Below are 14,972 nucleotides of genomic sequence, written 5' to 3'. Positions count from 1 at the left end.
CTTGGCCGGGCTGGTCTCGAACTCCTGACCTTGTGATCCGCACCCCCCGCCCCCACCACCGCCAGCTCAGATTTAAGTTTCTAACACATGAACTTTGGGGAACACATTCCAACCATAGCACTGTATCAGTTATCTCCTGTAACCTTGTGCTGGCAAACCCTGCTCATTCATTCAGTAAGTATTGTGTTGCCAGTGCCTGCAAAGGACTGTGTAAATGCTGGGGAGGTATGCAAGGACAGATAGGGGCCAGTCCTGATTCTCAGTGAGTCAGGTGGGAAACGGACAAACTTACCATTTGTTGAATGCTGCCTCTGTCCAGATATGTTAGATGCATTTGTCTCATTTACTCCTCACATCAACTCTGTGAGGTAGGTTCTATTATCATACCCATTTTACAGATGGGGAAAACTGGAGCCCAGAAAAGTGACATAATTTACTCAGGGTCCTGCAGCTGACAAGTGACAGATCTAGGCCAAGGTTTGCCTGACTGCAAAACCTGTGCTCCAGACTGCCTTGCAGACAAATAAAAATACAATAAAAAATAAAAACACATGAAGATAAGTAAAAATACACGAAGTTAAGGGTAAATGTCATGGTAAAAGTTCAAAGTTCTGTGTTTTTGAAAGAACCTTGAGAGAGTCAGAGAAAGCTTGATGAAGGAAGTGGCTTTTGTGTGAGGCCTTGTAGGAGGGTAATGATACCTTGTAGATATAGTATACTTTAAAATATAGGTAAGGCATTTTCATATGTTATATTATTGGGGCTTTATAACAGCCCTGTGACTTGCAAAGGGATCATTATATCCATTTTAGGGATGAGAAAACTGAGGCCTAGAAAAGTTAATAAGCAGGTTGCTTATGATCCCACAACTAGTAAATCACAGGACTGGACCTGAAATCCAGGACTGACTCCCTGTCCTGATCTCTTTCTCCTGTTCTGTGCTGTCTCACACAGTTAGAATTTTACTAGTCAGAGATGAGATGGGGAGGGCACACCAGGTGGAAGAGCCGCTGTGAGCAAAGGCGCAGGGCAAGGATTTCCAGGCACTGTCTGGTTTGGACTGTAAAGGACATGTTAGGGATATTGTTTACAGATTCCCTACAAATAAAGGGTCAGGGCATAGAGGGTGTATTTGTTTGCTTGGGTACCATAACAAAGTGCCACAGACTAGGTGCCTTAAACAGCAGAAATGTATTTTCTCCCCGTTCTGGAAGTTAGGAGTTCAAGATCAGGGTGTCCATAGGTTCAGTTTTTCCTGAGGCTTCTTTCCTTGGCTTCCAGACGGCTACCAAGGAAGTGGCAGCCATCTGTGTCCTCGTGTGGTCTATTCTCTGTGTGCACACATCTCTGGCACCTTCTTTGTGTGTGTCCAGATTTCCTCTTTTTATAAGGACAACAGTCAGATTGGATCAGGGCCCTCTCTAATGGCTCATTTGATCTTAATTACCTCTTCAAAGGTCCTGTCTCCAAATACAGTCACATTCTGAGGTTCTGTGGGGTTAGGGCTTCAGCATGTAAATTTGGGCACACAATGTAGCCCATAACAGAAGGCTTTAGTTTCTTTAATAAAAAAAAATTAAAAGCAATGAAAAATCTTTATCCTTAGAAGAGATATGAACAGAACTCTGCTTGGGGGACAGGTTCCATGTGTTAGTTATGTGTAGAATGAGTTGCAAGTAGGAATGAGGCAAATATATTAGTCAAGATAATTTTTTTTTCTTTTTTTCTTTTTTTGAGACGGAGTCTTGCTTTTGTCGCCCAGGCTGGAATGCAGTGGCACGATCTTGGCTCACTGTAACTCCACCTCCTGGGTTCAAGTGATTCTCATGCCTCAGCCTCCTGAGTAGCTGGGATTACAGGCGCCTGCCACCATGCCCAACTAATTTTTTGTATTTTTAGTAGAGATGGGGTTTCACCATGTTGGCCAGGCTGGTCTCAAATTCCTGCACCAAGTTGGCCAGGCTGGTATCAAATTCCTGACCTCGTGATATGCCTACCTCAGCCTCCCAAAGTGCTAAGATTACAGGTGTGAGCCACCTCGCCTGGCATTTATTTTATTTCATTTTATTTTGAGATGGAGTCTCGCTCTGTCACCCAGGCTGGAGTACAGTGGCATGATCTCAGCTCACTGCAACCTCCACCTCCTGGGTTCAAGTGATTCTCCTGCCTCAACCTCCTAAGTAGCTGGGATTACAAGCGCCTGCCACCACACCTGTCTAATTTTTGTATTTTTAGTGGAGACAGAGGTTTTACCATGTTGGTCAGGCTGATCTCGAGCTCTTGACTTTAGGTAATCTGCTCCCCTCAGCCTCCCAAAGTGTTGGGATTATAGGCATGAGCCACCACACCCAGCCTAGTCAAGATGATTAAAGTTACCTACAGTGCAGGCATTCAAGGCCAAATGAGGTTGATGGCCCTGGGGTACAGCTAAGAGGATATGGATGTGAGGGAGGGACACTGGCTTTGCAGTCATCTGGGACTATTTGGACTGAGTTCCTAGGAAGACCTGGGTCAGGACACCAACAGGGAGGTTGGAAGGAGGGGCTGGGTTGTAGGGTGATGGCGTTCACAAACTTAGTGGCCTAGAACAACGCTGATTTATTTGTTTACAGTTCTGTAGGTCAGAAGTCCAACATGGGTCTTACTGAGTTAAAATCAGGGTGCCAGCAGGGCCGCAATCCTTCTGCAGGCTCCAGGAGAGAGTCTATTCCCTTGCCTTTTACGACCTCTAGAGGCACCCACATGCTTTGGCTGGTGGCCCCCAGCCAATAGCGACTTCACTCTGATCTCTGCCTGCCTCTTCACATCTCCTTCTCTGACTCTTCTGCCTCCCTCTTTTGCTTATGAGTATCTTGTGTTTACACTGGGCTCCCTGGGATAATTCAGAATAACCACCACCTCCTCCCTATCCCCACTGAAAGCCTCTTAATGTGGCCACATCTGCAAAATCTGTCTTTCCACATGAAGTGACAGGTACCAGGGATTAGGGTGCAGACATTTTTGGGGGACATTCTGCCTACACAGGGAGAGTGTTGATGTGGCTTAGGCATGAGTTATGAGTGGCATGCAATGCTGACAAAATCTTCCTTCTGTCAATGGTGTCCTCTTGTGCCTTGTCCAGTCTTTCTAGAGTAGCTTATCAGCAGCCATGTGGGCATATGAGATGCTCATCTGCTTGTATTTCTTCTGCCCCTCCTTGGGCAATGTGAATCTCTCAAAGGGCAGGATAGCCAGAGAAAGGAGGAACGAAAGTGCATAAACCATGTAATTTACCAACCATATGGAAGAGTTGAGGATTCTTTGCTGGGGGTAAGATGGGGGTTGAGTGATCACTGCATCTGTCATAGAAAATTTGAGCTAGACTTACACTGGGTTTAAGTTATGAACTTACAGAATATTAGAAATGTAAAGAGATCCTCAGTCTTGAAACTGTCAACGTGGCTGCACAAGAGAAACACCTGTGGATTGTTAAACACCAATGCCCCATCCCATCCCCAGGGATAAATATTTAGTTAGTTTGGGGCATGGCCTGGGCATCAAAGTTCCCCAGTAACCCAGTGTATAGCCAGGTGAACACCAATGATTCAGGCCAACTGTTTACCTCCATATAAAGAAACTAAGACATTATAAGTCAAAAGATGGGCTCAAGAAGAGTGAGGACCAGAACTCAAGTCTCCCAAGACTCCCACTCAGGGCTCTTTCCACTGCACCATCCTGACCTCTGCTGCATTTCAGCATAATTATACGACAGTTCTGGCTAATGGCCAACCATGAGGCAGAGTTCACATTCATCTTTTTCACTGCATGTTGGCAGCACAAAGCACAGAGCCTGGGACCTGTGAGTGCCCCATTAAACATTCACTGAATGAATGAGTTGGAATTACACCTATCAGCAGGCAGTTCGTTTGGTGCTAAAAGTAGACCCATGATCCTTGCATTACTGTCACTTCTTTCAGACACGTGTTCTGAGGCAGATGACTGCGGGACCCACAGGCTTGATTGGTTCTCCCTGGTCTCAGGGACAACATGTTACCGATTTTTAAAGTTCTCTAATCATTGAACATGTGACTTGTCAATGACATTTGCTGTTGAAAATAAAACTGTCACAAGTAAATTAATCTGATGTTGTATAATAAGATATAATGAAATGGTGATATGTGAATTTAAAAAGAAAGTTCATTTATGAAAAGAGATGGCCTAGGAAAATTCTTTTTTTTTTCCCCAAGGGGTATTTCCATTTAAAGTGTATAATTCAGTGGTTTTTAGCATATTCACAGTGTTATGTAGCCATGACTACACCTAATTTTCATCACCCCTGAAAGATAACCTGGACCTGTTACCAGTCAATCCCAATTCCTCCTACCCCCTCACCTCCTGGCAGCCACCAATATACTTTCTGTTTCTATGGATTTGCCTATTTTCATCTAAATAAATAATCCAATCTGGGACCTTTTGTGTCTGGCTTCTTTTACTTAGCATAATGTTTTCTTTTCTTTTCTTTTCTTTTTTATTGAGATGGAGTTTTGCCCTTGTTACCCAGGCTAGAGTGTGATGGTGCAATCTTGGCTCACCATAACCTCCACCTCCAGGGTTCAAGCAATTCTCCTGCCTCAGCCTCTCAAGTAGCTGAGATTACAGTCACACACCATCATGCCTGGCTAATTTTGTATTTTTAGTAGAGATGGGGTTGCTCTTTGTTGGTCAGCCTGGTCTCAAACTCTCAACCTCAGGTGATCTGCCTACCTCGGCCTCCCAAAGTGCTGGGATTACAGGCATGGGCCACAGTACCCTTTCAAAGTTCATCCATGTAGTAGCATATATTGGTAGTTCATTACTTTTTATTGCCAAGTAATTAATTGTATGGATATACCACATTTTATTTATCCATCCATCGATGGACATTTGGGTTATTGGGCTATTTTGAATAATGCTGCTATGAATTTGTGTTACATGCAAATCTTGAATCTACACAATTTTCTGTGTAGACATATGTTTTCAGTTCTCTTGGGTATACACATACCCAAGAGTTACTGGGTTAAATGGTAATTCTGTGGTTAATGGGTCCTGATGCTGCCAGATTATTTTTCTGACTCACTTCACAGATTACCAAGAGTGTGTGTATGTGTATGTGTGTTCCATTTAATTCTCATAAAATTCTGAGATTATTAATATTACCATGATTTAACAAAGACTGGAGAATTTTAGGCTAAGTGATTTACAGTAGACTAAAGGGCAAATAAATAATGAAGCTGGGATTTGAGCCCAGATATTTATTTATTTATTTATTTATGAGACCAGAGTCTCACTGTGTTGCCCAGGCTTGAGTGCAGTGGTACAATCTAAGCTCACTGCAGCCTCTGCCTCCCGAGTTCATGTAATTCTCCTGCCTCAGCCTCCGGAGTAGCTGAGATTGCAGGCACCCACCACCACACCCGGCTAATTTTTGTACTTTTAGTAGAGATGGAGTTTTGCCATTTTTGGCCATGCTCATCTTGAACTCCTGACCTCAGGTGATCCACTCGCCACATCCTCCTAAATGCTAGGATTTTGGACTGGTTGAGTCCCAAGTCCAGGTAGAGTCAATCTGAAGAACTTCCCAAAAGACCAATCTTACATTCTACAGTAGTATTGGTATTTGTAAGAGCAACTGGGGAAGTCACAAATCATGTGACCTCTGGCCATGTGGCTCCTGAGTAGTAAGGGATTATGGAAAGTATGCCTACATCTTAAGCAGAATTCACTCACCTCTCATAATCCTAATCTTTTGGCCTTTCATTAGTTTTATAAAGGCAGGTGTTAGCCACCATGCCCAGCCTTGAGCCCAGATGTTTGGACCTTGAATTTAGGTCTCTTTCCACAGTAGCATTTACTCAGTGAGATAAGTCATCACTATAGTTTTTCATGTTCGTTTTTCGTGCTGTTGCTCGTTTTCCCATCTGCTCTGGTTATTATTAAAAATCGATATTAATCATTTTTCTGCTTATGAGATAGTAGTACATGGGCTCTTATAAAAGTGTGAACATTATAGTGCTATCTGGCTTTTTAAAAAGTGATGCAAAATAATCCAGCCCCACAGAGAGCTTGCTATTCAGAGCATAGTGCATGTTACACTGAAATTTTGTTCAACGCATAGTAATGTAATCACCTGATGGATATTTCTGCCCACTGCACAGACAAAATCAATTCACTGAGACAGTGGTATTGCAGTAAAGAAAAAGTTTAATCAATATGAGACTGGCCATGCAGGAGACAGTGTTATTATGCAAATCAGTCTCCCCAAAGGCTTGGAGGTTAGAGTTTTTCCAGGATAATTGGGTATGCATGGGGCTAGGGAGTGGGTGCTGATTGGTTAGGGATGCAATCATGAAGTGTGGAAAACAGGCCTCATGTGCTGAGGCTGCCTCTGGGTGGGGGCCATTGGACCAGTTGAGTCCCAAGTCCAGGTGGAGTCAGTCTGAAGAACTTCTCATAAGACCGATCTTACATTCTCTATGATAGTGTTGTGTTGGTATTTGTAAGAGCAGCTGGGAAAGTCACAAATCTTGTGACCTCTGACCACATGACTCCTGAGTAGTAAGAGACTATGGAAAGAACGTCTTGCACCTCTCATAATCCTAACCTTGTGGCCTTTTGTTAGTTTTACTCTGGCAGTTTAGTTTTGGGAAGGGCTATGATCATCCTTGCCTTAAGGTTAAACTGTCAGTGAAATTCCTCCCAAAGTTAGCTTAGCCTACAACCAGGAATGACCAAGGACAGCTTGAAGGTTAAAAGCAAGATGGAGTCAACTATTTCAGGTTTCTCTCACTGTCATAATCTTTGCAAAGGCAGTTTCAATAATATACTTTAATAATTATTTCTGTTTTGCTACCGTACATACTGTTTTGCTACTTGCTTGTTTTCTTGCTCACATTGTATCTGGGGAGCACGTAGCTCTGCCCCATTCTTTCTAAGGTAGCCATCCATCTGTTTGGAAAAATGTGGCCTGGTTGTGGAGCCCTTGGGTATCTGATGAGGATGATTTAGGTCACTTCTTCTCAAACTCATTGTGTATGTAGGTCATCTGGGAATTTTGTTGAAATGCAGATTCTTACTGCATAGGCCCATGAAAGGGCCTGAGATTCTGCATTTCCAGTAAGGTCCCCAAGTGATGTCCATGCTACTGGTCCACGGGCCTAACCATAAGTAGTGGGGATTTGGGGGCTTTGGAAGCCTGGTGGCACCTGTCTAGTTCCTCCCTGCTGAGGCTGTTTTACCATTTCAGAATGAGATGCTGGAGGAAGGACATGAGTATGCAGTCATGCTGTACACCTGGCGCAGCTGTTCCCGGGCCATTCCCCAGGTGAGACTGTCCTTGCTGTGTGTCTCTTTCCCTTCCAGAGGGTGTTACTAACCCGTGCTTTATCCCCAAACCAGAGAGCTGAGCTTTTCCCTGTGGCAGCGAGTAAAGCAGGGCCTCTCATCCAAGGAAAAACCTGGAAGACATTCAGAGAGCTTCCCATCAAACTGATGACAGGGACCCATGTCGAGGGACCTAAAACACATTTGTTCAATAGGTTTTATTTCCAAAGCAGTATATGCTCACCACATGACACCAAAACCACTGCAGAGGATATAAAGTGAAAAGCAAGATGTTTCCACTGCCTCACCCCAACCACCCAAACCCACCTCCCACCATAGGATGACCATGTACACTTTGTGACATATTCTTCTGATCTTTTGTCTGGCACAAATATTACTTTGTAAACAATAATTTACATAAATATATAATTATATTTACATAAATAATTTACATAAATAATTTAAATTATTGTTTACAAAAATGTACTGTTTCCGTGTTTGTATTGTTCTGCCACTTGCTTTTTTTTCCACTTAATTACTGACTTTTCTCCTGTTGACACATACAGATATTTTTCTTACCGTCAGTACCATCATCATGTAATTAGTGGGTCCCATGGTAACAAAATCAGCAAGCCACAGGTGTGTAAAGTAAATGGAAACTATTGTTCCCCCTTCCTCCTAACTGTAGGCCCCAGCAATAACTACTATTAACAGTTTGGTTTGCATCCTTTTAGATTTTCTGTGCCTGTCTTAGATATGAGCACACATGCTGTTTTGTTTTGCTTAAAAAAATGGGACCAAACTATACTGACTATTCTGTAACTTTTTTCACCTGTTTATGGTGACTTTGTTTCCTGGCTACATAAAGCAATCGCGTTTCTTCTAACAGCTCACAGTGATATTATGTGGTTGTAGCATATTTATCCACTTAATCGTTCACTGGTGGATATTTAGCATGATGCTGCCATTTTAAAACTTTCTAAGCAATAGTGTGAGGAATGTCCCTGTGCTTACCTTGCCTCGCTCTTCAGATCCCGTGTACCCATTAGCAGCCTTGACATATGTGTTGTGAGGATGTCTGCCATGAGATTCTGATGTGCACACTGGTGAAAACTGCAGAGCAGAGGAAGTAGGCCTGGGTTTGTCTAGGGGAGCTTTGTCCCAGGTGTATCCAGAACAATGGATAGAGCATTTCTCTCTGATTAGAATCCAGCTGGACCCCACTGGAGCAGGCACAGGGAAAGACTGAAGGAGTGAGAGCTTGTAGATGAATGGGAACATGTCAGTAGCTCACAGACACAGAACAGAACTGAGAAAAAGGAAGGAGGGTTCTGTTCTTGGGACCAACTGGTTCCTTTCCTGCAGCCAATGTCTGGGGAGCACTCTGCCCCCTGCCAGACTGGTGAAGCAGGGGTTACCCCAGTCTCCTCTCACTAGGATGAGCATATCAGTTATCATCCAAAATCAGGTATATTTGAGAGTAAAAAAGGGCTCTATTAAAAAGACAACAGGGCCATGCATGGTGGCTCATGCCTGTAATCCCAGCAATTTGGGAGGCTGAGGCAGGAGGATTGCTTGAGCCCAGGAGTTCAAGACCAGCTTGGGCAACATAATAAGACGCCATCCCTACAAAAACTCCAAAAATTAGCTGGATGTGGTGGCGAGTGCTTGAAGTCCCTCCTACTTGGGAGGCTGAGTTGGGAGGATCACTTGAGCCTGGGAGGTTGAGGTTTTAATGAGACATGATCATGCCACTGCACTCTAGCCTGGATGACAGAACAAGACCCTGTCTCAAAAACAAAACAACAAACCAGTAATAAGATGACAGGTGTGAACCAGGACTGACTGGGCAAACCAGGATGTGTATGCCCCCACCTTCCCCCACAGGTGAAATGCAACGAGCAGCCCAACCGTGTAGAGATCTACGAGAAGACAGTGGAGGTGCTGGAGCCAGAGGTCACCAAGCTCATGAAGTTCATGTATTTTCAGGTGAGTGGGGAGGGGCAGATCTGCATCTCAAGAACTAAAAAGGCCCCTAGTCTTCTAACCGAAGTTTTGTGCCATGTTATTTGTCACTCAGCAATTATTTTTTGACTGTGCCCTATACACCCTGGGTGAGCAAGGCAAATGGGTCTCCCCGCCCTCATGGAATTTCATCCTAGTACGTATGTGAGTGCGTTTTAGGTAGGGGAAGAGACAGACAATAAGCAATACACGTGAATATTCAGAGAATAATAAGTGCTGTCAGTCAAATAACATTTTGAAATGTTCTGGGTTATAGAGTACCTGTGGTGTGGGCGCTGCTTTAGGGACAGCCTCTCAGGAGGTGGCATTTGAGCTGAGTCTCTTTAGAGAGAGGCTGACGTGTGGTGACCTGGAGGAAAGGATTTCAGGCAGAAGGTACCACAGAGGCAAAAGGCTTGAGGCTGAGGCTGGAAGGAGCTTGATGCGTTTAAGAAATAAAATGAAGTGCCTGGGTGTGTTGGGAGATGGGGGCAGATAATGCAGCCCTGGGTAGGGAGCGTGGCCTTTGGAGGCAGAGAAGCCCAAGTCACATTCCCTGGTCCTTTCACTTTCTGTGTGCTTGTGAGTTATTTAACGTCTCTGACACCTTGGGATTTTTCACCTTGAAAATGACCTGCTTCACCGGTTTATGGTGAGGATCATTGAGATCTATTTGTAAAGAGCCAAGGAGGACCCTGCTCAGACTAGGTTTAACAAATTGCAGCTGCTGTTAGCATCATGGACCTGCCTTCGGGAGTCCAAAATCTTTTGGGGAGTGCAGGACCAAGAGAGAAGAACTGTTCAGAAACGGATTAAGTGCTAAACTGAGAGTCTCCTGACAGGAGGCATTTACAGAAGGGAGGATCTGGAATAATCTAGAACTATGCTGTCCAGTGCCATAGCCATTAGCCACATGTGGGTACTGACATTAATTTAAAAGTGACCACATGAAAAAAGTAAAGATTAAAAAATAAAAATAAGTAAAAATAAAATTTAAAAATGGAAGTTTGAGGTAAGTTGAAAAAATAAAACGAGACAACATGAAAAATTTAGTTCCTCAGTAGTTCTAGGCAGATTGCAAGTGCTGAGTGGCCACGTGTGATGGTGGCTGTTGTATTTGGACAGTACAGTATGGTCCATTTTCATCATCACAGAGTTTAGTTGGACTTAGACTCTGGAAAGGGAAAGTGTGACTTGGTCTGGTCTTTGAAGGAGGACTGACTGGCTGGTTGGGCATCTCAGGCCAGTGGAAGTGGCATGGAGCCTACATCGGGGCAGTCATTTCAGCTCCCCCTTCCTTCCCTATTTTCCTTTTCTTCCTCCTCCTCCTTTCTTGCTCTTCCTGGGTTACTACAGTAGCCTTTTTTTGTTGTTGATGCTGTTCAACTGCTTTTTTAAATTTTTGGTACCAGTTTTATAGAGATATACTTAACATATACCATTTAATTTGCCCATTTAAAGTGGACAATTCGGCAATTTTTAATATATTCACAGAGTTGTGCACCCATCACAGTCAGTTTTATTTTTTATTTTATTTTATTTTTATTTTATTTTATTTTTGAGATAGAGTCTCGCCCTGTTGCCCAGGCTGGAGTTCAGTGACACTATCTCGGCTCACTGCAACCTCAGCTTCCCTCTCGAGTATCTGGGACTACAGGTGTGTACCACCATACCTAGCTAATTTTTTTTTCTTTTTTTTTTTTTTTTTTTTTTTTTAATAGAGATGAGGTTTCTCCATGTTGGCCAGGCTGGTCTCAAACTCCTGGCCTCAAGTAATCCACGCGCCTTGGCCTCTCAAAGTGCTGGGATTATAGATGTCAGCCACAGCACCCCGCCCACACTCAATTTTAGAGCATCTTCATTACCACTAAAAGAAATCACATGCCCTTTGGCCATCACCCCATAATACCCTCATCTCCACCCCCATCCCAGCCCAAGGCAGCCACTAAGCTACTTTATGCCTCCATGGATTTGCCTATTCTGGACATTTCATATCAACTGAATCATACAGCATGTGGTCTTTCGTGTCCATCTGGTACCTCACAGTTAGCATAATGTTTTAATGCATCCATGTTATAGCATGTATCAGAATTTCATTCCTTTTTAGGACTGAATACTATTCCATTGTATGGATAGACCACATTTTATTTATCCATTCTTCAGTTGATGGACATTTGTTTATTTCCATTTGGGGGCTATTTTGAACAAACATTGATCATTTCCATACAAGATTTTGTGTGGACATATTTTTTCATTTCTGTCAAGTAGAGACCCTAGGAGTATAGAATTGTTGGGTCAGATGGCAACCCCACCCTTAAGCCTTTAAATACCCCCTTAATTATTCTTTTGTGTCTAGCTTTGTGCCCTAGTCTGTTCTTCCCACAGCAGCCAAAGTGACTCTTTTATAATATAATTCAGGTCATGTTATCTGGCCTCACAACCTCCCCCCATCTCCCCAGCTTATGCAGTGTCCAAGTCTGAGCCTTCACAAAGGCCCGTAAGAGCCAGTGCCCTGGCCCCACCCCCCGACCCCCGTTCTCTGCCTCCTTAGAAGGACCACCCCTCTGAGACCTTCTCCTCAAGCTTTCCTGTTTTGTTTTTCTCCATAGCACGTACCACATTCTAATAGATGTATTGTTTTCTGTCTTCTCTTACTAGACTGTAAACTCCTAGGCCAGGCATGGTGTCTCACACCTGTAATCCCAGCACTTTGGGAGGCTGAGGCAGGTGGTGATCACTTGAGGTTAGGAGTTTGAGACCAGCCTGGCCAACATGGTGAAACCCAGTCTCTACAAAAAATATGAAAAATTAGCTGGGCATGGTGGTGTGTGCCTGTAATCTCAGCTACTAGGGTGGCTGAGGTGGGAAAATCACTTGAACCCGGGAAGTGGAGGTTGCAATGAGCTGAGATCATGCCACTGCACTCCAGCCTGGGCAATAGAACAAAACTCCGTCCCAAAACAAAACAAAACTAGACTGTAAGCTCCTGAAGGCAGAAGGCAGAATTTCCTTGCTTGCCTGTTTTTCTCTTTTGTTTCCTGTTCTACCCAAGGACCTAGAATGGTGCCTGGCACATAGTAGATGCTCATTAAATAGCTACTGGATGAATGAACCTCTTTTTCTCTCTGCATCTATCTCTCACTCTTGGTCTACCTCCTTATCAACTGGTACCTGACACTGTCCTAAGTGCTGGGAATTCCATAATGAGTAAGACATAATGCTCAGCCAGTGTATGTTGAATGAATTCATTGGTTTGACTCACATGGGGGCAGGTGCCAGCCTCCCTGCTAGAGATCAGCTTTGGATTTAAGGACTCCTCTGAGAAAAACTGCCTGGCAGATTTGCCTTTCTCCAAAGGGCTGGCTCTGAGGAGGGCCCTAGAGGACCCTGGACCCTGCCCCTGCAAGAGAGCCCAGTGAGCCTCCCCAGGAGACCTTACTCACTGTCCCTCTGCCCCCAGCGCAAGGCCATCGAGCGGTTCTGCAGCGAGGTGAAGCGTCTGTGCCATGCCGAGCGCAGGAAGGACTTTGTCTCTGAAGCCTACCTCCTGACTCTGGGCAAGTTCATCAATATGTTCGCTGTCCTGGATGAGCTGAAGAACATGAAGTGCAGCGTCAAGAACGACCACTCTGCCTACAAGAGGTCAGGGCAACATCCCTCTTTCCCTTGCCCCAGTTGGGCCCCTCCTCCAGGGCCACCCACCAAGTGGAGGAAGAGGATGGAGTCCCTCTCACTTGCTATTTCTTTAGTACCAAACTAGCCATCTCCCAGACACAGGAGAACTCAGTCTGATTCAGTGCGGTTTGAGGAACAGGGCATAGAGCTGGGCTTTGGAGCAACTTGATCTTTGCAGAGTTTTATGTCACAAGATAGAATCAAATCCTCAATTCCCACGTCTGTGGAGCAGCAGTGTTTTATGTTGCCCCATGCAATATGGGGCCAGTAAGATCATCACAAAATTGTTACATTAGTTATTTTCTGTAAGAATGAGAAAGCCAATTCAAGCAGCTTATATAAAAGAAGGAAATGAATTGGCTCACAGAAAGTCCAGGCATGTCTGCACACAGGCACTCAGATGACCATGTTAGCCTGGGTCTCTCCAGCTCTCAGCTCCACCTCCTCTACATTGGCTGCATTCTCAGGTCTGTAGTGGCTTCCAGCAGCTTTCCTCCAGCTAGTGCAGTGACCCCAGCTTCTAAAGAAGGGCAGGGTGCTTCTCTTTCCAAATACTTTCTTGGAATTCCCAGGGAGGATTGCCTTTGATCCAGCTTGAGTCATGTGCTAAACCCTCCCTCAGTCACTGTGGAGATGTGGTGGGGATACCTTGATGGGATAGTTACTCGCCTTTGGAGCCCAGGGTCTCTGCCAGCTCCTAAGAATAAGATTAGCCAGGAGAGGTGCCTCACACCTGTAATTCTAGCACTTAGAAGGCCACAGCAGGCAGGTCACTTAAGCCTAAGAGTTCCAGACCAGCCTGGGAAACACAGTGAGACCGCCCCCCCTTCTCTTTTTTTTTAAGATGGAGTTTCACTCTTGTTGCCCAGGCTGGAGTGCAATGGCACAATCTTGGCTCACTGCAGCCTCCCTGAGTTCAAGTGATTCTCCTGCCACAGCCTCCCAAGTAGCTGGGATTACAGGCACCTGCCACCACGCCCAGCTAGTTTTGCATTTTTAGTAGAGGCAGGGTTTCTCCATGTTGGTCAGGCTGGTCTCAAACTCCTGACCTCAGGTTATCTGCCCACCTCAGCCTCCCAAAGTGCTGGGATTACAAGTGTGAGCCACTGCACCCGGCCTCTTTTTAAAAATTAGAACAAAAAAAGAGTAGGACTGAAAGTGGGGAAGGAGTCATTCCACAAACCAGTATGCAGCCGCCCGGAAGTCTCTCTGAAGGATTTGCTGTGTCTCTGCTAAGCAGAGACCCTCCTCCTTGAATGACATCTTTCTGGACTACAGAGTAACCAGAGAAAACAGACTGATTCTCACAAGTTTACCCTCCTGAGTCAACTGTGAAATCTGGTGGTGTCCAGCAGACAGGACCCTGTCTCAAGGCTGACTTAGAAGTGACGACTTCACAAAGTTTTTACATGTAGCTTATTGCATAGTATATTCTACCAAATTCTCCCCAGCTGTGGCCAGCTGTGTCATGGCCACAAATGACATCCTCTAAAGCCCAGCTAGGTCATGAGCAAGGTGGGGTGTCTTGTCTGCTTTCACAGTTCACGATGGCACAGGTGGCACCATCCCCAGGTTAGGCTGGAAAGTCAGGCAGCTGCAGCTTTCTCCCGTCAAGCTCTGCTTGTGTTCCTGGTGCCCGTCGTCCCTTCACCCGAAGTTCTGCGAGGCTCAGTAGACTTCCGTTTTCCATACAGTGCTTTGCTTTGGAAACATTGAAGTTTTCCTATAAATAACAGAATACACAGCAGGGGCATTCTAACATCCTACCTGTGCTTCTTCATAACTTACCATGCAGCCTCACTAGAGGTCACAGGAAGGTACAAGGTTGATCATTTCACTCCCTGTTTTAGCACTCCGGCTGGTTGATGGGATGCTAGTTCCCCTTAAACTTTCTGAGATTTCAGAGGTTTTTAGTACATTCCTGCCTTTTAATTTCAGGGACCCTTATTACAGGC

At 44.8% G+C, this 14,972-nt stretch overlaps 1 protein-coding gene across 4 annotated transcripts in view; it reads left to right on the top strand.

Annotated features, from left to right (window-relative positions):
- CYFIP2 (cytoplasmic FMR1 interacting protein 2) overlaps positions 1-14,972 on the top strand; it is a 142,609-nt gene that overhangs the window by 23,165 nt on the left and 104,472 nt on the right. For all 4 annotated transcript variants that reach the window (XM_039460643.2, XM_039460642.2, XM_010345340.3 and 1 more), the window contains exons 4-6: positions 7,262-7,339; positions 9,226-9,327; positions 12,803-12,984. In XM_039460643.2, coding sequence (XP_039316577.1) covers positions 7,262-7,339; positions 9,226-9,327; positions 12,803-12,984 — 362 coding nt within the window. The remainder of the gene's footprint in view (positions 1-7,261; positions 7,340-9,225; positions 9,328-12,802; positions 12,985-14,972) is intronic.

The sequence above is a fragment of the Saimiri boliviensis genome, chromosome 20 (assembly GCF_048565385.1).
Source record: "Saimiri boliviensis isolate mSaiBol1 chromosome 20, mSaiBol1.pri, whole genome shotgun sequence".
Classification (NCBI taxonomy): Eukaryota; Metazoa; Chordata; class Mammalia; order Primates; family Cebidae; genus Saimiri; species Saimiri boliviensis.
This window is presented reverse-complemented; position numbering and strand designations above follow the sequence as displayed.